The sequence below is a fragment of the Pollachius pollachius genome (genome assembly GCF_949987615.1).
Source record: "Pollachius pollachius genome assembly, chromosome: 8".
Lineage (NCBI taxonomy): Eukaryota > Metazoa > Chordata > Actinopteri > Gadiformes > Gadidae > Pollachius > Pollachius pollachius.
In genome coordinates, this window is record NC_136941.1 from 14,287,490 (window position 1) to 14,313,900 (window position 26,411).

At 45.3% G+C, this 26,411-nt stretch overlaps 2 protein-coding genes across 2 annotated transcripts in view; both read left to right on the plus strand.

The window, feature by feature from the left end:
• Positions 1 to 22,537, plus strand: part of dnah12 (dynein, axonemal, heavy chain 12) — a gene marked incomplete at both ends in the record, with an annotated part of 28,356 nt that extends 5,819 nt beyond the window's left edge. The window contains 56 exon segments of the mRNA XM_079741741.1: positions 94 to 288; positions 399 to 520; positions 633 to 768; positions 965 to 1,111; positions 1,476 to 1,595; positions 3,206 to 3,362; positions 3,492 to 3,664; positions 3,768 to 3,920; positions 4,079 to 4,318; positions 4,412 to 4,657; positions 4,900 to 5,019; positions 5,119 to 5,228; positions 5,330 to 5,513; positions 5,661 to 5,801; positions 6,268 to 6,351; positions 6,758 to 6,946; positions 7,397 to 7,516; positions 8,108 to 8,296; positions 8,393 to 8,544; positions 8,762 to 8,900; positions 9,234 to 9,400; positions 10,033 to 10,288; positions 10,605 to 10,899; positions 10,902 to 10,903; positions 11,309 to 11,487; positions 11,788 to 11,980; positions 12,566 to 12,727; positions 12,823 to 13,017; positions 13,187 to 13,320; positions 13,396 to 13,558; positions 13,642 to 13,722; positions 13,804 to 13,980; positions 14,084 to 14,215; positions 14,359 to 14,448; positions 14,537 to 14,677; positions 14,828 to 15,069; positions 15,177 to 15,324; positions 15,409 to 15,554; positions 15,953 to 16,167; positions 16,256 to 16,448; positions 16,713 to 16,905; positions 17,029 to 17,201; positions 17,435 to 17,575; positions 17,677 to 17,835; positions 17,966 to 18,261; positions 18,832 to 19,085; positions 19,480 to 19,620; positions 19,714 to 19,851; positions 20,277 to 20,510; positions 20,604 to 20,792; positions 21,135 to 21,238; positions 21,333 to 21,537; positions 21,724 to 21,861; positions 21,961 to 22,052; positions 22,133 to 22,200; positions 22,344 to 22,537. Of these exon segments, the coding sequence (XP_079597867.1) occupies positions 94 to 288; positions 399 to 520; positions 633 to 768; positions 965 to 1,111; positions 1,476 to 1,595; positions 3,206 to 3,362; positions 3,492 to 3,664; positions 3,768 to 3,920; positions 4,079 to 4,318; positions 4,412 to 4,657; positions 4,900 to 5,019; positions 5,119 to 5,228; positions 5,330 to 5,513; positions 5,661 to 5,801; positions 6,268 to 6,351; positions 6,758 to 6,946; positions 7,397 to 7,516; positions 8,108 to 8,296; positions 8,393 to 8,544; positions 8,762 to 8,900; positions 9,234 to 9,400; positions 10,033 to 10,288; positions 10,605 to 10,899; positions 10,902 to 10,903; positions 11,309 to 11,487; positions 11,788 to 11,980; positions 12,566 to 12,727; positions 12,823 to 13,017; positions 13,187 to 13,320; positions 13,396 to 13,558; positions 13,642 to 13,722; positions 13,804 to 13,980; positions 14,084 to 14,215; positions 14,359 to 14,448; positions 14,537 to 14,677; positions 14,828 to 15,069; positions 15,177 to 15,324; positions 15,409 to 15,554; positions 15,953 to 16,167; positions 16,256 to 16,448; positions 16,713 to 16,905; positions 17,029 to 17,201; positions 17,435 to 17,575; positions 17,677 to 17,835; positions 17,966 to 18,261; positions 18,832 to 19,085; positions 19,480 to 19,620; positions 19,714 to 19,851; positions 20,277 to 20,510; positions 20,604 to 20,792; positions 21,135 to 21,238; positions 21,333 to 21,537; positions 21,724 to 21,861; positions 21,961 to 22,052; positions 22,133 to 22,200; positions 22,344 to 22,537 (9,147 nt within the window).
• Positions 22,538 to 23,809: 1,272 nt separating this feature from the next.
• asb14b (ankyrin repeat and SOCS box containing 14b) lies at positions 23,810 to 26,411 on the plus strand (the record flags this gene model as incomplete). Its single annotated transcript, XM_079740968.1, has 9 exons — positions 23,810 to 23,931; positions 24,031 to 24,083; positions 24,195 to 24,326; positions 24,415 to 24,573; positions 24,675 to 24,920; positions 25,037 to 25,211; positions 25,313 to 25,850; positions 25,962 to 26,115; positions 26,236 to 26,411. The coding sequence occupies 9 exons, from the start codon at positions 23,810 to 23,812 to the stop codon at positions 26,409 to 26,411; spliced, it is 1,755 nt and encodes a 584-aa protein (XP_079597094.1).

Consider the following 26,411-nt stretch of genomic DNA (forward strand, 5'->3'; position numbering starts at 1 on the left):
TCTATGTTCCCAAAAACCAGTGGAGGATCAATGAAGATCTCCTTGTTTGATTCAATTTGATATGGCTCATGTTGATGATGCCGTGTCCTCCAGTTGTGGGAGGAGCGCCTGGTCCGAATCCAGGATACCATCGACGAGTGGCTGAAGGTGCAGGCCCAGTGGCTCTACCTGGAGCCCATCTTTTCCTCTGAAGACATCATGCAGCAGATGCCCGAGGAAGGGAGGCTCTTCCAGGCTGTGGACAAAAACTGGAGGGAGATCATGAGGCACTGCGTCAAGGACCCAAAGGTAGGTGGCTGGGGAAATCTGATCACAAAAGGGCTGCTCTTGGTAAGGTAACAGTATTTCTCTGGAGTCCAAATAACTTGATGTGTGAATGTAGATGATTTTTCTTGTAGATTCTGCCAGCTACCTCTCTGCCCGGTTTGCTTGAGCGGCTCGTTGATTCCAACGGCCTTTTGGATACCATCATGAAGGGACTCAACGCCTACTTGGAGATGAAGCGCCTTTTCTTTCCACGGTAGTTACTTCATCCTTTTTGTTCTTTTTGTTTCTCCTTCCTGTTTGTTCTTCTTCTTTGCACAAATTGACTTTGAGGAACACCTCACTACTTCTGTGTTCATTCTTCCTAGTTTCTTCTTCCTATCCAACGATGAAATGCTGGAGATTCTCTCGGAGACCAAGGACCCGCTGCGTGTGCAACCCCATTTGAAGAAGTGCTTCGAAGGCATCTCCAAACTGGACTTCCTTCCAAATCTGGATATCCAGGCAAGTCATGTTCACACACTCACTGACTCTCTCACTCACTCAGACCCACACAGACACAGAAACACAGACACACAGACACAGAGACTAAGATACATACACAGACACACACACACACACACACACACACACACACACACACACACTAACTCACGCTAAGTCACACTCAGGTTCTGAAGTGTTCCTCATGTCCTCCCAGGCCATGTACAGTAGTGAAGGTGAACGTATTGAGCTCATCCAGCTCATCTCCACCTCGGAGGCCAGGGGAGCTGTGGAGAAGTGGCTGCTGCAGGTGGAGGATATGATGCTGCGCAGCGTCAGAGACGTGGTGGCCCGCTCCAGGGTGGTAAGATCGTCATCCACAATGCAGTTAGAATATGAAGCCACCTTCAACGAGAATCTCCAGAGAAACGGCTAGGGGGCGGTCTTTCTGTCTTATTTCCGTATTTACTTACCATTATACCAGTATATAACATTGATCATATAAATAATGTGCATATTGATATGAATATAGTTTAATGCATATAAAGTAATAAAAAAACATTTCAATAAAGTATATTAGAGAATTATTTCATGTACAGTATTTCACACTTATTTGAACTTATTTTAACTAAGTTAAAGTAATGTGGGATGGTTCAAATGTGTGTGTGTATGTGTGTGTGTTTGTGTATGTACGTGTATGTGTATGTGGGTGTGTGTGTGTGTGGCAGGCCTATGCTGAAACCCCGCGCCAACAGTGGGTGAAGGAGTGGCCAGGACAGGTGGTCCTCTGCACCTCCCAGATCTACTGGACCCTGGAGGTGCATGAAGCCATCAGAGAAGGAGCTGATGTAGGTTTCAGTAATAAGAATAACAAATATAACCGCAAGCGGTGATTAACGGGGTCCGAGCAAAATTAAAAGTCAAGAACACACTAATGCAAGATATACGAAGAAGTTCCACTTAATGCAATACTGTGCCTCAGCTTTCAGGGGAGCTGCAAAGCAACGGCCAAATGTCATGTTCAGCTTGCTATAATCGGGATTCGAACTCTCAACCTAAAGATCACCTGTTCAAGGCATTACCCATTGAGCCACTGATAAACCTGAACTGCAGCCTCATTCACATGTTGAAAATGTCTATTGATAAGCATACAACATCCAGAAACTCACAAGCACTAACGGAAGAAATATAAATATGACAGAGTTAATTATAAAGGAAAAATGGTTAACAAAGAAGTTCCCCTAATGCCATACTGTGTCTTGGCAGACAGATTCTTGGAAACTAATGAGCCAGAATGTTGATTGCCTGATGAATTTCAGGTGCTGTTCAATGTTGTGTTTCTTAAATGAGTGGCAATGACAGAATGTCACATTCAGCTTGTTCATAATGCTCTAATCAGGATTCAAACTCTCAACCTAAGGAATACCAGTACACAGCATTAACCCGTTGAGCCACTGACATTCCTGAACTTCATGAAGCCTCATTCACATGGTGAAAATGTCTATTGATAAGCACACAACATCCAGAAACCTCCAAGCACACATTTCACAAGAGAATTAAGGGCTTTCTTAAAAGAGTACAGATCTGAAAACTTGCACTGTTAATGGTATCCACCTAATGATAGCCGTATGGTAATTATACAATAACAAAATGGTCATATAGGCAAAATGGGTTGAGACTGTGGACGTTTGGTTTTTCTATGAAATTGTGGGAAAAGTAAACATTTTTAGAGCAGAAGACCAGGGTGAAAAAGATGCATCTGAGTTTAGAGATTAATATGATGAATAAATTTTGAGTCCAGGTCAATCTTGTAAGGAGAAATAAGGCTAGTTCATATCTTTTATAAATAGCGCCACCTTTGGGTGCAGTACCACAATTTGGGTTTATTAGCAGTAGGGGGTATTGGTATCCACCTAATAATAGTTATATGTTTTTTTATACAATAACAAAATGGTCATATAAAAAAATGGGCTAACTGCTCCAACTTTATTGGCCAATATTTCTCAAATGGAACTAAGTAAAACAAATTCTTCTATGATTTTTGTGAGGCTTGGTCTTAAGATTTTATGTGGCGATTCTGGTGAATTTTTGATTATTTTTGTAGCCTGTGAATCTTTTTATCATGTTTAGGGTTTTATAAATGCGTCTGATTCTAGAGGTTAATATTCTGAAAGAATTTTGAGTCCAGGTCAATCTGGTGAGGAGAAATGAGCCTAATTCATGATTTTTTACAATAGCGCATATACAAAAGCGTTACAGAAACAATAGGGGACCAAGCAGCTTCACTGCTCAGACCCCTAATAATAATATGAAACAAACGAAAAACAAACCTTTCATGTTCATCTTTCTTTCGGAAAAATGACAGCCAGAATGTGTGTGTGTGTGTGTGTGTGTGTGTGTGTGTGTGTGTGTGTGTGTGTGTGTGTGTGTGTGTGTGTGTGTGTGTTTACCTCGGCAGGGTTTAAAGAACTATTATAAGCTGCTTCAGACCCAGTTGGAGGGCGTGGTGGAGCTTGTAAGAGGCAAGCTGCCCAAGCAGACCCGAACCACGCTTGGAGCGCTGGTCACCATCGACGTCCACGCCAGGGATGTGGTCATGGAGTTGATCGAGAAAGGTACATTACAGTGCAATAGTCAAAACCTGTACAAAAAAACACACACAACTCAGTTTTAGTGAAGATAAAAGATTGCAAGTAAATACTCCACTTCAGGGTCATTTAAATGGATGTACTGTATATTTTCAGGTGTGTCACATGAAACCGACTTCCAGTGGCTGGCTCAGCTGCGGTACTACTGGAGCAATGAGAACGTGCGAGTTCGCATCATCAACTGCGACGTGAAGTATGCGTACGAGTACCTGGGGAATTCCCCCAGACTGGTCATTACCCCGTTGACGGATCGATGCTATCGTACCCTGGTAGGCCGTCCATTAACCCTGAAGTCGTTCTACCTCACTGTGTTGTGTGAAGGTGTGTAAAAACATGGAGCTGTAAGAGTCACCCTGTATTCTGCTTCCTCAGATCGGAGCGTTTTTCCTGAGTTTGGGCGGAGCTCCTGAGGGTCCAGCCGGGACCGGTAAAACCGAGACCACCAAGGATCTGGCCAAGGCGTTGGCCGTGCAGTGTGTGGTTTTCAACTGTTCCGATGGGCTGGATTACCTGGCCATGGGGAAGGTGAAGCCCATTGTACTCAATTTCCTACCTGTGTGACAAAGTTACTGACCTCCCTTCAGCAGTGTTTAAACAAAGTGTCATTAGATCCAACAGTAAGCTATATATATATATACCAATGTCTTTCTGTGAATGTTGAAATATCCCATGCCCTTCAACAGTTCTTCAAAGGTCTGGCGTCCTCGGGTGCGTGGGCCTGCTTCGACGAGTTCAACCGCATCGAGCTGGAGGTGCTGTCGGTGGTGGCCCAGCAGGTGCTCTGCATCCAGAGGGCCGTGGAGCTCAAGCTGGAGTACTTTGACTTTGAAGGGACCACTCTCAAATTAAACCCCAACTGCTTCGTGACCATCACAATGAACCCCGGCTACGCTGGCCGCTCAGAACTTCCGGATAACCTTAAGGTTTGTCTTTTGAATTTATTACTACTTTTCTTTTGAATTTCGGGATGTGCTCTTATACTAGTTTTTTTTTTCCAAATGTTTTTTATGGCACAGGTGTTGTTCCGTACGGTGGCCATGATGGTCCCGAACTACGCCCTCATAGCGGAGATCTCTCTGTACTCCTACGGCTTCCTGAACGCGAAGCCTCTCTCGGTGAAGATCGTCATGACCTACAGGCTCTGCTCAGAGCAGCTCTCCTCGCAGTTCCACTACGATTATGGCATGAGGGCCGTCAAAGCCGTGCTGGTGGCCGCGGGAAACCTCAAGCTGAAGTTCCCTAACGAGAACGAGGACATACTGGTCAGTACGCCGAAATACATCACCCGTTCATCCATCCATTCATCCATTCATTAATTAATCAGCCCTTTATCTCCATCCTTCATTCTGCTATTTATTTATTCATCCATCTAATCGCTCAACCATCTGTGAAACCATCTATCTATCTTATCAATCCATTGTCTATCTTGAAATGTAGATAATGTATTTCAGTGTTGAAAGTGAATCTCATTCGCAGTTTGTGTATTGCTTTGCAACATGACCAGCTCCTGAGATCCATCAAGGACGTGAACGAGCCCAAGTTCCTGTCACATGACATCCCACTGTTCAATGGCATCACCAGCGATCTCTTCCCAGGCATCTCACTTCCTGTCGCAGACTATCAGGTTCGGTTGTCTTCACAAACCGCATCGCACACATCATGTCATGTCAAATTATTACGCTCTCTTCACCTCCAGTGATGTTCTGTCACGGTCGTTTCGCAGCTGTTTCTTGAGGCCGTGAGAGAGTGTTGTAAGAATCACAACGTTCAGCCAACGCAATTATTCTTGGAGAAGATCATCCAGTCGTATGAGATGATGATCGTCCGGCATGGGTGAGATAACACAGCATTGTCATACGTTACAATAGCTTTACAAAGTGGAGTACAAAAGATGAGTTTATGTTAATATATTGATCTGTGTTTTTGTGTCCCAGCTTCATGCTGGTGGGGGAGCCGTTTGCCGGGAAGACCAAAGTTCTCCATGTGCTAGCGGACACTCTGACACTGATGAACGAGAAGGGCCTGAACGAGGAGGAGAAGGTCATCTATCGCACTGTCAACCCCAAGTCCATCACCATGGGACAGCTCTTTGGAGAGTTTGACCCCGTTTCCCATGAGGTCGGCACACACCTTCCATGCTAACATGTTAACAAACAGCTCATGTGTGCTATGTGGATCAGCTTTGTATTGGAACTCTAAATGTCAACTGAATTTTTAACTTCTTTCCCCTCCTGTCTGTCCTGGTTGATGCGGTCTCTGGTCTAGTGGTCGGATGGGATTGTGGCCAACACATTCCGTGAGTTTGCTTCCTCAGAGACACCAGATCGTAAATGGGTCGTGTTCGATGGACCCATCGACACGCTTTGGATCGAAAGCATGAATACCGTGCTTGATGACAACAAAAAGGTAGCGATCAATACGGAGCAGGGGCAGGAGAAGGGTGCTGAGGGTGCTTGTCTCCAAGCCCAAAAGGTTCTGGGTTCAAACCACAATGTCCGCAGTCTGTAAGCAGCCCTGAGGAAGATGCCTCCTCTTTAATGACATGTAATGTAATGTACATTTATTTGTAAAGCACATTTAAAAAACAACAGTTGACCAAATTGCAAAAAAAAAACAACAAACGATAAAACAGTAACAATCATACATTTGAGACGGCGATAATAACAGTAACAATAGTAATAATAATGACAGTAATAACAATGATAATGTTGGCTAGACATGTATCTACAATCAACAGAAATTCACTTCTGAACAAAGCATCTGATGAATGATGAAACAGCATAGTAGTAGCAGTTGAACATGTGTTTTAGAGGTAGCGGTTCGATGCAGGTTCAATGTAGGATTTTTAATTGCAAGTTTTCTCATTCCATAGCTGTGCTTGATGAGTGGTGAGATCATCCAGATGTCGAACCAGATGAGCCTAATCTTTGAAGCCATGGATCTGTCGCAGGCTTCGGTAAGTCCAATGCTGGAGGGAAAGGTTATTCGTCTAATACGTGTATTAACATACAACTGATCGAATGCATTTTAAGGGTATGAATGTTCATATATATATACTACAGAACATCAAGTATATATATCTATGTATATGTATATATGTGTGTGGTTGTATATTGTATATATTTTTTAACTTCTTTGGTATACCGTTATTTTTTGGTATGTCAAATTTCCTTGTGTCCATGTAGTCCATGAAACAAAATGTATTATTGTAAATGTTGTAAATTAATATAAGCATATTTTCCTCTCTAAAGGATTCGAAGTCAGGAACACAAACATACTTGTGTTGTATGTTTGTACAGAAACATACAGCATAGTACACTATCCATTGACCGTGTTTCCTTGGTTATTGCTCTTCCCCTCAGCCTGCCACAGTGAGCCGCTGTGGGATGATTTACTTGGAGCCTTCTCAGCTGGGCTGGGAGCCTCTAGTCACCTCCTGGATGAACACGCTGCCCGAGGCCCTGAGGGGCCCCGACCACAGCGCTCTGATCCAGGAGCTCTTCCTCTGGCTAGTACCTCCTACACTCAGGGTGCTGCGTAAACACTGCAGGGTGAGCGACCGCGAATTACCCCTTAGTGATCGCCGCCTCAAGGATAACGGTATCTTATAATTGGTTGTCATTTGTTATCACAGTTATTGGAGATGTGTGCTTTTCAGTATTAGTGTATTTTCTTAACTGTCATCTGGTTTGTTTATGGCTATAAGCTTTGAAAATGTGTGGAAAAGTAATAACAGTGTCTCAAAGTTAATTAAAAACTTGGTTATCATATATTGTTTGCCATGTCGTCACTACCAGTAGAGGTAGGTACTGCTCCGCTTGCTCCAGTGTTGATCTGCATTCCATTGGCCGAAGCATCTCTGCCTTTGTCTGATTGGACAAGAACATACATAGACCAACATCCACATACATGTGGACTTTTAGTTTGTTATTTTTTCTGTCCATGCTCTCTTGACTGAGACACGCTTTTTTTCGTTTTGTGAATGATTTTTCTGTTTGCAGGAAGTCGTTTCCACCAACGACAGCAACACGGTGGTTTCTCTGTGTCACCTGTTTGAGGTCCTGCTTGCTGAGCCTGTTGGGGAGGACCCTGGCAGCAACAACATACGTACATGGATCATGGTACCAGAAAGATGCACAACACTGGAAAACACAGATGTTGTGTAGTGCACTGACGCATTGGCCTTCTTTGCGTGCATACATTCACACTGTTTTCAATTGAAAAGGAGAATAACCATATATACACTACCATTTAAAAGTTTTGTGGAAAACATTTCATGTTTTCCACGAAAGCTTTATTCAACAATTTGCAGCTGTGCTAACAAAATTGCACAAATCAATTAGCCTTTTCACACGATTAGCTAAACAATGTACCATTAGATGACAGGAGTGATGGTTGCTTGGAATGGGCCTCTGTACACCGATGTAAATATTCCATAAAATAAATCTGCCGTTTCCAGCTAAAATAGTCATTTACCACATTAACAATGTCTAGACTGTATTTCTGATTAATTTAAAGTTATCTTCATTTATTAGGACATTTCTAAGTGACCCAAAACTTTTGAACGGTAGTGTATGTATTGATTTATTTATGCAGTGATGGGTTGATTTGTTTATTTATTAAAAATGGAATATTTAAGGTCTTGTTTAATAAATTAACACAGAGTTATTTAAAGTTGGCCCCCATGTCAATGTGTGCTTTTGTGGCTGCAGGCGGCGTTTGCCTTCTCCCTGGTGTGGTCCGTGGGGGGATGCTGCGACACAGAGAGCCGGGAGAGGTTCGATGGCTTCTTCAGGGAGATCACTTCTGGCGAGATGGACAAGCACCCCATCCCCGCCTCTGTAGGGAGATGGGAGTGTCCACTGGACGAGAAGGGCCTGGTGTACGACTTCTCTTACGAGGTAGTGTGTTGTTCATAGTCGTAGGAATCTAGGACACTCCTTAGAGTCGCCGTTCGAAAAAAAACTCCCAGACCTTTACAGTGAGTCCTTGTGCAGTTTAAAGGAAAAGGCCGGTGGGTCCACTGGAACGATTCCATCAAGAACATCAACCTCGGGGACAAGAACACTAAAGTGCAGGATATCATCGTTCCCACCTTGGACACTGTGCGCTACACCTACCTCATGGATCTCTGCATCAATAATGCTGTGTAAATATTGTCATTTTTTTCCCCATGATTTTCATGAATTTTTTTGGGAATTTGGAATTATTACGAATGAGGAGAATAAACGTATAACCTTATAATTGTATATATATATATATAGAACTTTTATTTTGTTGTCCTACAGCCATTGTATATTTTATTTCAGTACATAACATTTATTTATCACTTGTTTTTATCGTACAACTTTTTTTCCCTCACTCAGGCCTCTATTGTTTGTCGGTCCCACGGGCACTGGGAAGTCTGTTTACGTGAAGGAGAAACTGATGAACAACTTGGACAAAGACCGCTTTCTGCCTTTCTTCATCAATTTCTCTGCCCGCACTAGCGCCAGCCAGAGTCAGGTCAATAACACAAAATAACAGACGAGGCGACTTTGAGGTCAATTTATTTCTGTTAGGACTGTTAAAAATAGGTCTGTTAGGACTGTTAAAAATAAAAAGATATAAAAAGTATAATCTATAAAAAAAATAAAGATATATACTTTATTGATCCCTGAGGGGAAGGTAAATTATAACAGCTGCAAATACAAAAAGGGATAGACAATAACATAAAATAAAGCATCTACAGCGAAATCTGTATCACCAATACAAGGAGTATGAAATGTCCTGTCAATGACAATAGACATCTTTCCAAGAGTAATACAAACATTGATATAATTGTTTTTTTCTCCCTAGAATATAATCATGTCTAGGCTGGATAAAAGAAGGAAGGGGGTGTATGGGCCTCCTATGGGGAAGAAGTGTGTCATCTTCGTCGATGACATGAACATGCCTGCACTGGAGACGTTTGGAGCCCAGCCCCCTGTGGAGCTCCTCCGACAGTACTTTGACCATGGGAACTGGTAGGAACTGTTCGCTGCTGTGTTTACACCATTTAGAAGTTTCAGTTTAGCCAGCATTATGGCGCCTTTTCGCAGCAGCCGTCAATTTTTTTTTGTATTGCATTTTTCCCGCAATTCACTCAACAGCCCTTTTAAAATTAAAAAATCCAAGATGAGTTTGAGTTGTCGGTGGATGAGTTGTGTTCTGTAATTTAAAAACACATCATGTTAAGCAAGTGTCATGCCTCCAACTATGTTAAGGTTGATTTAACAGTGCAGGTTAATGCAGTTCTGAGGCTAGGGTAGGAATATTTGGAGGAACAAGGCAGATTTAGCTAGATTTTGAGGTATCCAACCGAAAAAAATCCCATCTCTCCCTTCAGGCCTCCTTCCAAAGCCACTCCCCCAAAATACATGACTGGCCCACTAGTTCATCCAATCATTTCATTCAAGAGGGGCCTAATACAGGCCTGCGACAGCCCCAGATTATTGCTGTTAGGAAGTAAAGGGAATTGAAACCAATATGACCCATTTATTTTTTATATATTTTTATATATATATATATATTGCCTAGCATAGCTTTACTGATGACTAGAAATACAAACCTGATACAAAACAGCAGCTGGTGCTGACTTGTGATTGTTGTTTGTCAGGTACGACCTGAAGGACACCACCAAGATCACGCTGGTGGACCTGCAGATCATCTCGGCCATGGGGCCTCCCGGGGGGGGGAGGAACGCAGTCACACCCCGCTTCCTGCGCCACTTCAACATCTGCAGCATCAACGCCTTCAGCGACGACACAATGGTGCGCATCTTCTCCAACGTGGTCGCCTTCTACCTGAAGAACAACGACTTCGCCCCTGAGTACTTCGCCATCGGCAACCAGATAGTGGCCGCCACGTTGGAGGTAATTCCTTCCAATACACACAAGAATCTGTGTGTATTGGTTTATTTTTAGAACATCAAAGGATGGATGTTTTCAAAAATACATTTACTTAACATTTTATCTTGGTATCTTGAGTATAGTATTACTATTTCACTGTCTGTTCTTTATGATACTTCTAGAGTAGACATATGTTTAAAAAAGGCAAACTCAAACGAATATGTATTCAAACCTGTGCCCAGCCAACAACAGACATAGTGTCCAGTGGTCCGCAACTTACGCACTGTACATATGCTACTGAATATTCTTTACCCTCTATCCCCCCCCCCCCCCCCCCAAGGTGTACAAGAAAGCCATGAAGAACCTTCTTCCGACGCCGGCCAAGTCCCACTACACCTTCAACCTGCGGGACTTCTCCCGCGTGGTCCAGGGCTGCCTGCTGCTGAGGAAGGAATCGCTGGAAAACAAGGGCACCATGACGCGCCTGTTGGTCCATGAGGTCATGCGTGTGTACTACGACCGCCTGGTGGATGCCGCTGACCGCACCTGGCTCTACCAGCTCATGAGCGGCATCGTCAAAGACCACTTCCGGGAGTCCTTCGAGCAGCTGTTCGACCACCTGAAGAAAGACAAACAGGCGTGTTTCATTTGGTGGATGTTGTTGTGGTTGTCGTCGTTGTCGTTGCTGTTCCTCTGCTTTTGTTGTCGTGGATTTAGAAGTTCAGGGATTGACTTGAGTGTTGAGTCTGGAGGCAGTGTTCCTTAATGAACCCAGCAGAGCGGATCACAAGAGTGCCATTGAATTTGAAAGTGAAAATATGATCAAAGCCTCAAAGCAGATTTACTGTAGCTTTTGCTATTTACCGTTTATACAGTATTTTTCATCCCAAACGACTTACAGTGAATTCAGATACAGATTATAAAGTATCTGGTAGAGGGTTATACATCTTGCTCAATGATGCCTAAGTAGGTTAGGGTGCGGACACTGAGGTGTCCGCATCCTGAGTTTTCATTTGGATGTTGCCGCTTCTCCCCCACTCACAGCTGGTTGAAGAAGACATGCGCAGCCTGTTATTTGGTGACTACATGAACCGTGACCTGGAGGAGGATGAGCGCTTGTATGCCGAGGTGCCCTCCATGGAAAGCTTTGGACAGGTGGTAGAGCTTTGTCTGGAGGAATACAACCAGACTCACAAGAACTGCATGAATCTCGTCATCTTCCGGTGAATTATTTTGACACTATAGAATCGAGTTCAAGAAAACATTGTTAAATTATGTATTCTATATATAATATATTATTTTACGTAGATGCCAAACGTTTTTTCTTTCTATAATTCTAATACTCAAAGTCATACACAATGCATGATACATAAAATGAATAATGCGAGGCAAAACTTTTACAGTACTATAAAACAAAATCCAATTATTTCATTATGTTAAAATTAACTCAATGCTACAATACTCATGAGACTCACAAAGACCAACAAAGCACCTAATGACCACTCTTGTCTTCTAATCTACAGTTATGTTCTGGAGCACCTGTCCCGTATCAGTCGTGTGCTGAAGCAGCCGGGAGGAAACGCCCTGCTGGTGGGGGTGGGAGGCAGCGGACGCCAGTCCATCACCCGCCTGGCCACCTCCATGGCCAACAATACCATCTTCCAGCCAGAGATCTCCAAGAGTTACGGCATGAACGAGTGGAGGGATGACCTCAAGGTTGGCATGGTCTCGCTACCCTTTGACAAAGAAGAGTATCTCTATAAACAGAGATCTGCATATGAATGCAGAATCTGTTGGCAACGGGGGCGAGATTTTGGGATCGGAGCGTTCTGTAGGTTTGAGCAGGCCTTGGTTTCGGGCAGGTTAAAATTCTGTGTGGAGGGCAACAATCTCTGAAACCATCGGCTATCGTCTGACGACGCCTTGGTTTTATTTTGGCTTGGTCAAGGACATTTCTCAACAAAGCAGTTGTAGTGGTTTTAAACTGTTTTCAGATAAGTTGATTACTTGTGAAAGCATTCGGTCGTTGACATTGACTATCAACGCCAACTCCATTCTTGTTCTCAAGCTGCTAATGGGACAGTAATATTCATTATTCGTTGTCCATCTACACCAAAGAAATATTGACTGTTGTCCTCAGAGGTAAATCAAAATCAGACATCGTTGTTTTCAGAGATTGGGAAGAATATACATTTTTTACATAATTTTCCTTCTTTATATATTTTTTTGTTAATGTTCTGACACCCAACCTCGGCTGTCTTTTGCCTTTTAACTATTGTGTTTTTCTTTCCATCACTACAGCTTCTGCTTAAAAACACTGGAGTGAAGGGTGAGAAGACTGTGTTCCTGCTGACCGACGCCCAGATCAAGGAGGAAGCGTTCCTCGAGGACGTGGACAGCGTGCTCAACACCGGGGAAGTGCCCAACCTCTTTGCCGCGGACGAGAAGCAGGAGATCATGGAGGTACTGGGGCTCGCTACATCCTTACAGAGTGGTACATGGTCATGATGCAGGATCTTGATGTGATCTCAGCCTTGTTCTGCTTCACCGTTCCACAGGCCGTCCGTCCCATCGCCCAGGCTGGTAACAACGACCTGGAGTTCAGCCCCCTGGCTCTCTTTGCCTTCTTCGTGGGCCGCTGTAGGGAAAACCTGCACATTGTGGTGGCATTTAGTCCCATCGGGAACGCCTTTCGAAATCGCCTGCGGCAATTTCCATCGCTCATCAACTGCTGCACTATAGACTGGTTTCAGGTACAGAAGCAACGGAAATATGAAAAAAAATGATATTCCATATTTCAAATATAAAAATGTTATTAATTTAGTAAGCATAATGCTATATGACTATGTGATTCTCATGCCATATCGCTGGCAACTTAATAATGCCTTTGAGATGATTCACAACGTTCTATGCATATGTCAGCCGTGGCCAGAGGAAGCCCTGGAACGAGTGGCCAACACCTTCTTGGAAACCCTGGAGATGAGCGAGCATGAGCGCAATCAAGTCATGCCCATCTGCAAAACCTTCCACACGTCCGCCATCCAACTCTCCCATAAGTAGGTCACCCTCTCCTTCATGTGCCTTACTTTCAATAGCAATATGAGTAAATAATAAATACAATTTCCCTGAAGATTCATGTCGGAGTTAGGAAGGCACAACTACGTGACGCCCACCTCCTACCTCGAGCTCATCGCGGCCTTCCGCCAGCTTCTGACCCAGAAACGAGACACCGTGATGAAGGCTAAGAAGAGGTACACCAATGGTCTGGATAAACTGGCCTTTGCCGAGTCTCAGGTGGGTCGCATTCCAAATGATTTAGAAAATCCCAAATCCGTCTCTCTGTATTGCTTAGTGGGATTTTCTATGAAATGTTGCAGGTGGGGGAGATGCAGATGGAACTCATCGAGCTACAGCCAAAGCTGGAGCAGGCGAAAATCGACAACACCAAGATGATGAAGGTAAACACCCTACACCTTCCTCGCTGACGTTAAGGGCGACCTTGACCTCCGGCCTCAACTCTCTGCTGCGTCTTCCACCAGGTGATCGAGGTGGAGTCAGTGCAGGTAGAAGCCAAAAGTAAGCTTGTACGCGTTGACGAAGAGGCAGCTACCATCAAGGCCAACGCGGCGCAGGCCTTGAAGGACGAGTGCGAGAGCGACCTGGCCGAGGCCATACCTGCCCTGGAGGCCGCTCTCGCCGCCTTGGACACTCTTAAAGTGGGACTTAAATCTTTTAGCTTAACTCTGACACCTCACTATTTCTAAATGTTACTTTCTTGCCAATGAAGACTGTCTCAGTAACGTACCTCTTTTACCCCAGCCGTCCGACGTGACGATTGTCAAGTCGATGAAGAACCCGCCGTCGGGGGTGAAGCTGGTCATGTCAGCGGTGTGCGTTATGAGGGATATTAAGCCGAACAAGATCGCCGACCCAGCTGGGACTGGACAAAAGGTTTCACTCTGTCCAGTCAAAAGCCTTTTCTTATAGCTAAATAAACATAGTCCGCCCTGCTTTGATGTGCTGGCTTGTTGTATGAAAAAGAACACATATGCAGTGGTAGTTTCCAATCTGATCATTGATGCTATGACTTTCAGATTTTGGACTATTGGGGACCAAGCAAGAAGTTATTGGGTGATATCAACTTCTTACGAGACCTAAGAATATATGACAAGGACAATATCCCAGTGAGTTGCAATGGAGAAATAAATTAAAAAATAGTTTTTTTTCTTTTTGATTCTATTTGACTGATCACTTTCTCACTCTCTGCTTAAGGTCTCTGTGATGCAGAAGATACGCAGCGAGTACATGACCAACCCGGACTTTGACCCCACCATAGTGGCCAAGGCCTCCTCTGCTGCCGAGGGCCTCTGCAAGTGGATAAAGGCCATGGAGGTTTATGACCGTGTGGCCAAGGTAGCTCCCGTTGTTCTCCATACACCCCCCCGATCTCTCCATTCTGTAACACCTCAAAGTGCTTTACACTTCCTTCAGCACCCCAGTCTTTCTTCCATCCCCTCTATCTCGTCAAGTTTTCCTCCTTCTACCTCCTCCGGTTGTTTGTAGGTGGTGGGCCCGAAGAAGGCCAACCTGGAGGAGGCCCAGCAGTCCCTGGCCACCACCATGGCCCTGTTGGACCAGAAGAGAGGGGAGCTGAAGGAGGTGGAGGACCGCCTGGCCAACCTGCAGAAGACCTTTGTTGAGAAGACAGAGGAGAAGGCCCAGCTGGAGTTCCAGGTGGACCTGTGCGCCCGCAAGCTGGAGAGGGCGGAGAAGCTCATCGGAGGCCTGGGAGGAGAAAAGACCAGGTGGGGGAGATTATTACACATGACAAGCTCACCCCATCCTCCAACTGTAGGTCACTTTGGAAAGCGTCCGCTGAATAGATTAGTTAATATATGATGTTGTTCTCAAGATGGTCCAAGGCGGCAGATGAGCTGCAGCACACCTATGACACCCTGACCGGAGATGTGTTGATATCTGCCGGAGTCATCGCCTACCTGGGGGCCTTCACCTCCGGCTTCAGGCAGGACTGCGCCAAGATCTGGACCAAACTATGCCAGGTAAAGAGAAAGCTGATGCTGGTTCTCGAAGACCCTGAATATAAGTATTGATTTTACTGTTTACTGTCGTGAATTATGTTACAGTCTAAGAAGATTCCATCTTCAGATGAATTCTCTCTCAGCAAGACCCTGGGGGATCCCATTAAGATCCGGGCGTGGAACATTGCAGGGCTGCCCACCGACAGTTTCTCTATAGACAATGGGGTCATCGTAAGCAACTCCCGTAGATGGTGAGTCCCTTGAACTGATGAACTGAACTCTCTCTGGCTACAACAGAAAAACCTGATGCGAATGATAACTGTACTTTGAAGTACAGATGTTTTGTCATATAAAAAGAAATACATGCATACCATTCATTTAGCGTTCTATAGATGTTATTCCACCTCTCTCAGACACGCACACAAACACACACACACACACACACACACACACACACACACACAGACACACACTCTCACATTCACACTCACACTCAGAAGCTGCTAGTGGTAAGGTGAACCGAACTTCTAACCCTGCTTACCCTGCGGTTTCTGCGCAACCTGCCATAACTGATCTACTGCCACTGCCTCCATGGACTGCAAGGCATTAATTCATTAAAAGTATCATACAATCTCCCCTTTGTGTGCAGGCCTCTCATGATTGACCCCCAGGGGCAGGCCAACAAGTGGGTGAAGAACTCTGAGAAGGACAACAACCTGAGTGTCATCAAGCTGACGGACGGGGACTACATGAGAACGCTGGAGAACTGCATCCAGTTTGGAACCCCGCTGCTGCTGGAGAACGTGAGGGAGGAGCTGGACCCTTCGCTGGAGCCCCTGCTGCTGAAACAGACCTTTAAACAGGGTACAGTCGTGTCCGACGTCGTGGCGTGCATTGGCGACCCATACTCACTGTCCTCGAGGGAGTACTAGTCTGTTTTGTTCCGGTCCAGGTGGTGTGGACTGCATCAGGCTGGGAGAGAGTGTGATTGAGTATTCCCATGATTTCCGCTTCTACATCACCACCAAGCTGCGGAACCCCCACTACCTCCCAGAGCTGGCCACCAAGGTGTCCCTGCTCAACTTCATGATTACCCCCGAAGGCCTGGAAGACCAGCTGCTCGGGATCATGGTGGCCAAGGAGAGGTAGGACCCTTAGGTTCATAAAGTGTCGTCCAAACGTCCAAGATTCTAGGATATGACGCAGTGCGTATAGTGTAGCGATCCTTGGGGCTCCCGCCGCAAGGATCTGGGTGCGTCTTTGAGCAAGGCATCCTTGTGCGAGGTGCCTAACCTCTACCTGCTCATTCATTCAAATCAAGTCGCTTTGACTGAACAACGTCTGATAATAGTGAACAGTATAGTAGTGTAGTAGTGAATATAATGGTGGCTCCCCTCCCTCGGCCCCAGGCCAGAGCTGGAGGAGGAGAGGAACGCCCTGATCCTGCAGTCGGCCGCTAACAAGAAGCAACTGAAGGAGATCGAGGACCAGATCCTGGAGACCCTGGAGTCGTCCGAAGGGAACATCCTGGAGGACGAGAGCGCCATCAAGGTCCTGGACTCGGCTAAGCTCATGTCCAACGAGATCTCCAAGAAACAACAGGTCAGACCAGTGCAGCTCCGACCTAGAGAGAGAGAGAAAGGACACCTGATGTGTTATCAAGGGTTTGTGTCTGAATCTTAAGGGATCCTAATTGTTTTCCGTTTTTGTTCTCAAACCGCCCAGATAGCTGAGAAGACTGAGATCAAGATCGCCGAGTCCAGAGAGGGCTACAGGGCCATTGCCAAACACTCCTCTATTCTGTTCTTCAGCATCGCCGACCTGGCTAACATAGATCCCATGTACCAGTACTCTCTCTCCTGGTTTGTTAACCTTTACATCAGCTCCATACAGGACAGGTGAGTTGCTCACAAGGCTTTGTATGTCATATGTTCAATGTGTTAATTGGGTGGTCAAAAAGTTAAATTAGCCGACTAGGGTGTTTAATAAAGGCGGTCAACGATGTAATATAAGGGTTTAAGAGCACATCTATTCTGAAAAATAAGTACTTTCCACGAATAAAATGAAGATCCATTGCAAATTTCCATTCTAGATATCCGTTTCATAAATTGTTATGTTTTTACTCTCTTAGCAACAAGTCCTCGATCTTGGAGAAGCGGCTGAGATACCTGATTGATCACTTCACTTACAATCTGTACTGCAACGTGTGCCGCTCACTGTTCGAGAAGGATAAACTGCTTTTCTCCTTCCTGCTCTGCTCCAACCTTCTCCTGTAAGTGTTTGGTTGTGCAGCGGAAAAAGTCTCTTGATGTTAGAGCTATCTCTAGGCTTGCCAAAAGTATATTGATTTGCAAAACTATAATGTCCATTTAGAGCAAAGAAGGAGATCGAGTACGGAGACTTGATGTTCTTGCTGACTGGAGGCGTCGGCCTAACAAACACAACCCCCAACCCAGACCCCTCCTGGCTGCAGGAGAAGAGCTGGGATGAGATCTGCAGAGCCAGCGAGCAACCAGGACTGGCTGGAATCAAGTAAGGCCTCCTGTGAAACATAGACCTGCATAATCTGCACAATGCACTGGAAACTATTGGGTAGCATTTACTCAATGCAACACCCTCTCTTTATTTACCACCTGACTGTCCCTCCCCTACGCACACATAGAGAGGCGTTCGTAAACAACTCAGACGACTTTAAGACCATTTACGACAGCAAGGAGCCCTACAACGCCCGTCTGCCCAGACCCTGGGTGGACAGCTTGAACACCCTCCAGAAGATGATCATCTTCCGCTGCCTCCGGCCTGATAAGATCATTCCGGCCGTCTCCAACTACGTGACCAAGAAACTGGGGAAAATGTTTGTGGAGCCACCGCCCTTTGACCTGAGCAAAAGCTACCTGGACTCCAACTGCACCGTGCCTCTGGTGTTTGTGCTCTCTCCGGGAGCTGACCCCATGGCCAGTAGGTGCCGCGCTAACACCCAGATAACCCTTTCACATTGATGTTAGAACCTATTTAATACCACGTTTATATTCGTAATGAAGCCAGGATCAAATTTGGTGATGATTAAGTCATTGAATCTTGCGGTGACTAAGTCTGGAGGCATGCTACACATTAGACCGTCACGCTGGACCGGAGACAGGCACCCTATGTGTTGGACTGCGTTTGTGTAGCCCGATCCCGACAGAATGGTTTTAACAGCATTATAACATACCTGGGTCACTTAATGGTTTGACATTTGAATAGTTAATGCAAGTGGCTCCCTTAACCTGTGTTCAAAGGCTGGAAGCTTGGAGTTCTGAGGAAACAAAAACAGCCAGACATACAATCACACACCAAAACCTTGTTAAGTGTCTATGTCGTCTGGTGCTTATACGGAAAGGTCAATGGGTTCAGCTAATGTCATTTGAAGAGCAAAATACTGCGTTGTATTTTTAAGACTGTTTGAAAAATGTAGAAGAGCCTTCATAGATGTTAGGCCTACCCATGGCTGGCCGCTAACCATATGGGAACATCTGTCTTCCTCTCCAGGCCTGCTGAAGTTTGCCAATGACAAGAGCATGGGTGGGGCCAAATTCCAGTCCATCTCTCTCGGCCAGGGACAGGGTCCCATCGCGGCCAAAATGATATTCGCATCCATGAAAGAAGGTACCTGGGTGTGTCTGCAGAACTGTCACCTGGCAGTGTCTTGGATGTCCACCTTAGAGAAGATCTGCGAGGACTTCAGTCCAGACACTTGTCACCCCAACTTCCGTCTGTGGCTCACCAGCTACCCCTCACCCAAGGTGGGAGTCTTTTTTCTTATTATTATTTAATTATCTCTAGGAATAGCATTTTTCTCTTGTTATTTCTGCTGTGTCACTTGAATTTCCAGTGTGGGATTATTTGAGTACATCTTAGCTTATGTAAGGCTTATCTCAGATCGTGGGAGGATTTGTTGAGGCTGTCCTCCTTTTGATGCCTATACCATTAAAAACTCTGGGGTTGCAGGAGCAAAATAGATTCTGTGGTCTCCAGCAATTCCATTTTTGATCTTGAATCTCCATTATGATATTGTCAATAATCAATCAATGTGTTCATTTAACGTTTTAGTTGTTAAATTGTCAATGAAGCACAAATGTTCTATATAAGTCCTTCCATTTAATTGCATTATTGACCCCTCTTTGCTTCCTGCATCAGTTCCCAGTGACTATTCTCCAAAATGGCGTCAAGATGACAAACGAACCACCAACAGGTCTCCGACTTAACCTGCTGCAGTCCTACCAGTCAGATCCCATATCTGACTCTGAGTTCTTCAACAGCTGCCCCAACAAGGAACCGGTGGGCAAAGACACACACACACACAATCACACGCATAGAAGCAGCAAAATGTTTCATTCTTGCTTGTTCATTTTGGGTTGGATGTTCCTGCAGATCTGGGAGAAGCTATTGTACGGCGTGTGTTTCTTTCACGCACTGGTACAAGAGAGGAAGAAGTTTGGTCCTCTGGGATGGAACATACCTTACGGCTTCAATGAGTCAGACCTGCGGATAAGCATCAGACAGTTACAGGTATTTAGCAAATAAGGCCTGATATTTAACTAGAGCAGAGTTATCATCATATTATTAGCAATGGTATCATCATTTGTATGCATGTATGTATGTATGTATGTATGTATGTATGTATGTATGTATGTATGTTTGTATGCATGTATGCATTCATGCATGCGTGTATGCTGTCTGAGGTTTTTCTGATATACTTTACATCAATGTAAATATCTTTTTCATTTCGATCCCTTAAAGTGGTATTGTGACTGTATTTTTGAGGCACAGCAGAACACACAAAAGTATAAGATTAATCAATTAATAGATACTCATTTCCCCATAATAATTGACTTTCCCAGCTTTGGTTCATAATGCAACACACTTCAAGTCCATGAGCCAGTATGTTCCCGTCGTTGTTCCCAAGTTTCACATCTCCTCCTGCCCGCTCCCAGCTGTTTGTAACGGGATACGAGGAGGTGCCGTTTGAGGCCATCACCTACCTGACCGGGGAGTGTAACTACGGAGGCCGCGTGACGGACGACTGGGACAGACGGCTCCTCATGACCATCCTGGCCGACTTCTACAACCAGGACATCGTTGTGAAACCCCGCTACACCTTCTCTCCCAGCGGCAAATACTTTGCCCCATCTAAGTCCATCTATGAGGACTATGTGGAGTTTATTAAGGTGATAGGATGTGTAAGACTCAGGCTGGTCAAAGTATTTGAGTCAACTAGCTTTAGGTTCCGCCTATTCTAGTAGTTTGTCTGTGTCTTCTAGAAACTACCGCTCATCCAGAGCCCTGAGATATTTGGGATGCATGAAAATGTGGACATCTCTAAGGATCTGCAGCAGACCAAGCTGCTGTTTGATTCGCTGCTGCTCACCCTGGGAGGTGGGGTTAAAGGAGGAAGTAGCTCCGGGGGAGACAGCGCCCTGTACGAAATAGCCAATGACATCCTGACCAAGGTATGTGTACCAGACTTGGCCCACTGCTCATCCACACACTGAATCCATCGGGCCATTTCTAATCAGGTTGGACCTGAAGACTCCACCCACTGGTTGTGGTACTATATCTACTTTACTTGAATCCTTATCCAGTCAATCATAGGATAAAATCAAAATAGCATGACTAATATGTTGAATGTTTTAGTATTGTAGTAGGTTTATCCTTTCATTGACTGGTAACGATTCAAGTAAAATAGTCATTTATTACCGCGGCTATTTATTGGCTACCTGATCTTTCAATTGAACATAGCCCCTTTCTGCTAACATTGCCTCTGTTAACTTATTTCTGCTCCTTTCTATTAGCTCCCAGACGATTTTGACATTGAGGAAGCACTTTTAAAATTCCCAGTCCTCTATGAGGAGAGCATGAACACAGTGCTGGTCCAGGAGATGGAGCGGTACAACACGTATGTACAGTAACTTATAGTATAGTGTGGTATCCAGCACCTACATGAAATATCTTACCTAGTGTTTTGTGTTCATCTGTTCCCCCGCTGCTAGGCTGTGTACAACAATCCGCGTGAGCATTCAAAACCTGCTGAAAGCCATTAAGGGTCTGGTGGTGATGGATGCAGAGTTGGAGGCTGTCGCTGGCAGTCTTTTGGTGGGCAGGGTGCCAGAGAAGTGGGCCATGCGCTCGTACCCAAGCCTCAAACCCCTGGGCAGCTACATCACCGATTTCCTCACCAGACTGAAGTTCCTGAACGTGAGTCTGACCAATGCAGCTCATTCAGAAGACTGATCATTCATTCTTTGCATTGTTTTTCGTGTAATGAATTTGTTCTACTGATTGATGTGACCTTATCCCATATGACTTATCACAGGTTGCCTTTATCAGTCTTTCACAGTTGTTTTCTGATTCGTGTCACCCTTCCTCCCCTGCCTCCCTCAGGATTGGTTCAACAGCAGCAAGCCTCACGTGTTCTGGCTGACCGGCTTCTTCTTCACCCAGGCCTTCCTGACAGGGGCCATGCAGAACTACGCCAGGAAGTACCGCATCCCCATTGACATGCTGGTCTTTGAGTTTGAGGTCCGGAACACTAATACAGAATATCAATTGTGTCGTCTGTGTCATTTTGTCGTTTGCAGTTTTTGTTTTCCATGTACATTATCCGTTTTTTTCCTACAGGTTCTCGCACTTGATGTGTCAGAGCGAGCTCCTGAGGACGGCGTTTATATCCATGGGCTGTTCCTGGACGGTGCTCGCTGGGATAGAAACAGGTTCAAATCATTATCGCTCAGCCCGTTGTATTCAACTAAAAAGTAATTTATTATCTGAAAGTATGTCTCCTCTCCATCAGTGGGGTGATCGCGGAGCAGAAGCCCAAAGTCCTGTTTGACTCGATGCCCATCATCTGGATCAAACCCAGTAAGCATGGCCCTAGAGGCCACTGGGCTAGCTCTCCACGGAATTAGACAAAAAAATCCTGTTACCACGAGTTTGAGCTGCCGTCCTCAATCAATCCTGTCTCTTTCTTTCTTTCTTTCTTTCTTTCCTCCTTCCCCATCCAGCGGAGAAGAACAGCGTCCAACCCTCCCAGAAGCTGTACGTGTGCCCCCTGTACAAGACCAGTGAAAGGAAGGGAACTCTGTCCACCACGGGACACTCCACCAACTTTGTGATCACCATGACGCTGCCCACGAGCAAGCAGCCGCAGCACTGGATCAAACGGGGCGTGGCCATGCTCTGCCAGCTGGATGACTGACATCTGAGAGTACCACTCAGGTTTATTATGTGCAATTAAAACGGAATACATATATATACCAATTTGTATATCATTTATTTATGTGTCATAATATCAATGAATCATCATTTAAATCATGAATTGATAAATTCAATAAACGTATTTTGGTTTGAATTTTTTGAATTTATTTGTGTTCATAAAGCTTTCTAAATGCAAAACAAAAAACATGTAAACACAGATGTATGCATGTTTAATCATGACCACATGTTATACATTACTCTAAAAATAATATTCATTTCAAAGTGGTATTGTCTGTTTATACAGGAGGAGTAACCACATTATTTTAATGGATTCACATTCATGAAGATGAATTGGCAACACTGAATTACAAAATGCATGTTCTGAGCACGAAATCCCATGTTTGGCCATTGGGTGTCCTTCCTGTGTTAAAAATGAACATGCATGTCATTGCAATAGTAGCTGCAGTATTGAGTAGGTCAAATGCAGAGTCTGGCTGCCCTGGCCCAGTCCTGAGGTATTTATAGTTGTGGTGTTATATATTTATACATAGGTATGTTTCTGAGCTGTGAAGTCCATTGGTTCTTCTGTTGTCAGAGAGACCGAAAGCACAGAGCCTGTGGACTGAGGTAAACACAACAATATAAAATGTATTAATTGAGCGTTGTATTATGCATTGAACAACATTGGGGCATTGTGGTCGAATTTCATGCTGTCGAATATTTATATTTATCTTGGAAATGGATGAATTTCCATGACACTTGACATAAATATAATAGAATGTTGTCTCATTCTGTGCCATTTGAACGTCTTTTGTTATTTCTCTCTCGATGTTAACTTTGGTTTGCATTGTGCAAGAGTAATGTTACACGACACCAGCAATGTAGTTTACTAGATGGCGGGAGGCAGCCATGCCTTCAGATGGCTAAACAAGTGCTACAGAATATCATACAACAATAAGAATATTTTATACATAAAAAATAATAATACAAAACATCTCACAATACTGTCTACAGTTGGAGTGCTAATAGATTAAGATCAAATGTATATTTTTCTTAAATTGTATACATCATTTTAACGAGTGAACAACAATAATTGGAACAACTACAGCAGGGCCTCCACTGTGTTCAGATGTTCTGTCTATGTGTGTCTTACTGGTTTTGTGTGTCTTACTGGAATGCTATAAAACAGCTCACGGTCTCAAGGGTAGTGTTTAACTGCCATCTCTACTGTCAGTCTAAATTTGACATCGGAAGACGTGCTGAAGGTTTATAGATGAACAGAGAAAAAGAACATGACGACAACTACGACTCAGACTTGGATGAAGACGAGGCGACGCAGTACATTATTGAACAGAGTCTGATTCAATATAGAAAACTCAAGGGCTTGAGTCCCGGGTAAACCTCCAAAACGTCCACACATACCTTATATTCTACATTGTGCATAGCCTTGCTCATCTAATCAATATGTTCTTTCTGATGTGTGTGTCTCTCCAGTGATCTGAAAGTCAGTGAAGATCCGGAGGAAGTCTTCAGAGCAATTAAGGAAGGTGATCTCAAACTTGACACACCCATGAATGACTCAAATGTTATTGATTCATTTCCAGTCGTTACTATCGTATTACCCTTCTGAAATGCCACCCTCATATGTCTGTCCATAGGCGATGAGGAGGCACTGAAGAGACTGACAATACAGCCCAAAGCTCTGTCGAAAGTGGACGAGCGAGGGTGGATCCCTCTGCATGAGGCTGCAGTGCAGGGCAGTCGAGAAATACTGGAGGTTATCTTCTCAGGTACGGGCTAGCATGGCCCTGATGTATTCAATTCAGCTGGATTCACTTACAGGACAGATTGATTCATTGTTTGGTGCTTTGCTGGCAGGATCCTCTCAGGGAGCTTGCCAGTGTCGGACACTCAAAGGTGAGACACCACTGTTCCTGGCAGTGGTGTACGGCCTCCGGGGCAACGCTACCTTTCTGATCCAGAACGGGTGTGACCCAGACCTCCAGAACGATGAACAGGACTCTCCTTTAGTGGCAGGTGAGGTTTGTATGTTTCTATGCACAGTTAAGTCTATACAAGGGCTGAAAAGCAGAAGGTTTATGCACTGATTTCTGATCCTTATTGGGTCTTATCATCAGCTATTCTAAATGATCAGTACGACTTGGCCACACTGCTGCTACGCTACAACGCTAACGTGGACCAAACGGGATCCCTGGAACGGACGGCACTGCACGAGTCTGGCTTCTTGGGGCTGGAGAACTTTGTGCATTTGCTCCTGGAGTCTGGTGCTAACCCCAACGCGTTTGACATCAAGAGGAAAACTCCACTGGCTTTGGCCGTGCAGAACGGACACCTGAATGTAGTGGAGATCCTTCTCCAGAAAGGTAGTCATGTATAAAGTCAAATTCGTTTTTTTTTTTACATAATACAGTCCTTCAACAAATGATGCACAACATGAGTTTTCGTGTGTGTATCCCTGTGTGTGTGTCCGCGTTTAAAGGAGCCCATGTGAACTACGGATCTGAGTCGGAGTTCGGCACCGTCCTGTTCGATGCCGCAGCCTCTGGGAACCCCGACATAGTCTCCACACTCCTGGACCACGGAGCAGACGCCAACATAGCCCTGGACAGCGGACACCTGCCCATCCATCGGGTGGCCTACCATGGACACATACTGTGAGAAATGAACTATTACTCTCTAGTTGTCCCCCATACACACGTAGGATGTGTGAGTCATAACGCTGTCCCACACAAAATGCCCTCTCTCTGGGTCTCAGTGCGCTGGAGCACCTCATCCCGGTGACCAAGATGGAGGCGGTGAAGGAGAGCGGGATGAGCCCCCTCCACTCTGCGGCGGCAGGAGGCCACGCCCTGTGCATCGAGGCGCTGCTCCGCGCGGGCCACGACCCCAACATGATGCTGCACCAGCGGGTGCGCCGTAACTATGACGACGAGCGGCGCTCCGCCCTGTTCTTCGCCGTGGCCAACAACGACTTGCAGTGCGCGCGGCAGCTGCTGGAGGCCGGCGCCATGGTGAACCAGGACCCCGTCAGCTGCCTGCAGGTGGCCCTGAGGCAGGGCAACTACGAGATGATCAACGCCCTGCTGAAGGCCGGGGCTAACGTCAACTACTACTCCCGCGTCAACAGCACCCACTTCCCCTCGGCGGTGCAGTACGCGCTCAAGGACGAGGTGATGCTGCGGATGATCCTGAACCATGGCTACGACGTGAAGCGCTGCTTCGACTGTCCCTACGGCGGCGGTTCCCATGACTACGCGCCGTGGATTTCGTCTTCGGTCGTCAAAGACATGATGGTGAGATAAAATCCGAGACTATGTTTATTTGCAGATTGCATTAGTGCTTTGTTTCTCAGCCCTGTGTGTGTCTCTTTGTCTGCGTCCTGTTTGTTGTTGTTTTGGGTCCAGTTCTGTGAGGTTATAACGGTTCACTGGCTCAAGCAGCTCTCGGGCCAGGTGGTGCGTATGATGCTGGAGTACACGGACCACGTGTCGTTCTGCACCAAGCTCAAGGACACATTGCAGGAGCAGAAACAATGGGAAGAGATCTGTCACATGCAGAGTGAGGGAAACCTTTGTCTTCCATTTTAAGATCCTTTTTTCGGGTCATTCACATGAACCTGTGCCATTAAAAGGGTTATAAAAAAGGCTGTTTTAACTTTAATCTGAAAATGCATTGCAGGAAACTCAAGGAGCCTGAAACACCTTTGTCGACTGAGGATAAGAGGATATCTGAGCCAACTGCGATTGAGATCCCCCGTCTTCATCAGCTATCTTCCTCTCCCTCCCAGGCTGAGGGATTATCTTCTCTATAAAGAGTATGATGTCTATGGCAGGGGCAGTATGGTTGGTCCCTAG